Raw genomic sequence first — 1,511 nt, 5'->3', positions numbered from 1 at the left:
TTTGGCTTATATAGGCTTTCATAAAGGGAGACTCAGTATCCCTCAGTATCATGATAGTGGTAAAGATAGATTGTATGGGTCCAGGTTGGGCTAGTCTCAGACTTTCCCATTGTAAACACTCTCTTTAGTACAAGATCTTGCATGAAGAGCTGAGTTGTTTCCTAATGTAACCCTATTTTTCTGTGCTCACAGATCCCCTTAGGGAAAGAAGAATGGCTCCTGGAAACAGTTCTTTTGTGGCTGCATTCATTCTGGTGGGGCTAACAGACCTACCAGATCTCCAGCTCCCCCTGTTCTGTCTGTTTCTAGTCATGTATGTGGTCACTGTGTTGGGAAATTTGGGCTTGATAACTCTAATTGGGCTGAATTCACACCTACATACTCCAATGTACTTTTTTCTCTTCAATTTGTCCTTCATAGATTTCTGTTATTCTTCTGTGTTTACACCCAAAATGCTGACTAACTTTGTATCAAAGAAAAATATTATCTCCTACAGGGGGTGCATGACCCAGCTTTACTTTTTCTGTTTTTTTGCTATTTCTGAATGCTATGTGTTGACATCAATGGCCTATGATCGCTATGTGGCCATCTGTAACCCACTTTTGTATAATGTTGTCATGTCCCCTAAAGCGTGTTCCAGCCTTATGCTTGGTTCATATTTGATGGCATTTTCAGGTGCTGTGGCTCACACAGGAAGCATGCTGGGACTGACCTTCTGTGATGCAAACACCATCAACCATTATTTGTGTGACATCCTCCCCCTTCTCCAGCTCTCCTGCACAAGCACCTACGTGAATGAGCTGGTGGTTTTCATCGTGGTGGGCATCAACATCATTGTGCCCAGTGTCACCATCTTTGTGTCTTACGGTTGCATCCTTTCCAGCATCCTCCGCATCAGCTCCACTGAGGGCAGGTCCAAAGCGTTCAGCACCTGCAGTTCCCACATAATTGCTGTTTCCTTGTTCTTTGGATCAGGTGCATTTATGTATCTTAAACCATCTTCTGCTGGGTCTATGGATGAGGGAAAAATATCATCTATCTTTTACACCAATACAGTTCCCATGATGAACCCTTTACTTTACAGCTTGAGAAACAAAGATGTTAAACTTGCTTTGAGAAAAACTCTAAGTAGAAGGTTTTGATCAGACAGTGTCTCTAGTTAGTCATGCAACAGGGAGTTTCTGTTTGTAATTACAATAATTTTATTGGCAACCTTCTTATCCTGTCTCTTTCTTATCACTTTGAAGGAGAGTTGAGTCTTCTCTCAATAATTAATTTTACTTTTTGTGGGTTTCTCTTCACCATTTGCACACTTTCTTCCCCCCCTTTTCCACCTAGCAGTAATATTAAGGAAGAAATATATTATCTGTTTTTTTCTTTATCGTTTTGAACTTTTATTTTTCTTTCTGGAAATAGAAGACTGGTCTACAAATGATCAAATCAAGGAAACATCAGGATGATATACTATCATTAAGGATGTCTTATCTGTCACTTGAGATTGGCAGCATGAT

General features: G+C 40.4%; 1 protein-coding gene across 1 annotated transcript; it reads left to right on the top strand.

The window, feature by feature from the left end:
* Nucleotides 1–203: 203 nt before the first annotated feature.
* LOC101098253 (olfactory receptor 145-like) lies at nucleotides 204–1,142 on the top strand. Its single transcript, XM_006936755.4, has one exon. It carries the CDS (start codon nucleotides 213–215, stop codon nucleotides 1,140–1,142), a length of 930 nt encoding a protein of 309 aa, XP_006936817.2. The 5' UTR covers nucleotides 204–212.
* The last annotated feature ends 369 nt before the right edge of the window (nucleotides 1,143–1,511 follow it).

The sequence above is a fragment of the Felis catus genome, chromosome D1 (genome assembly GCF_018350175.1).
Source record: "Felis catus isolate Fca126 chromosome D1, F.catus_Fca126_mat1.0, whole genome shotgun sequence".
Classification (NCBI taxonomy): domain Eukaryota; kingdom Metazoa; phylum Chordata; class Mammalia; order Carnivora; family Felidae; genus Felis; species Felis catus.
Note: the sequence above shows the minus strand (reverse complement) of the source record. Positions and strands in the feature narration are given on the sequence as shown.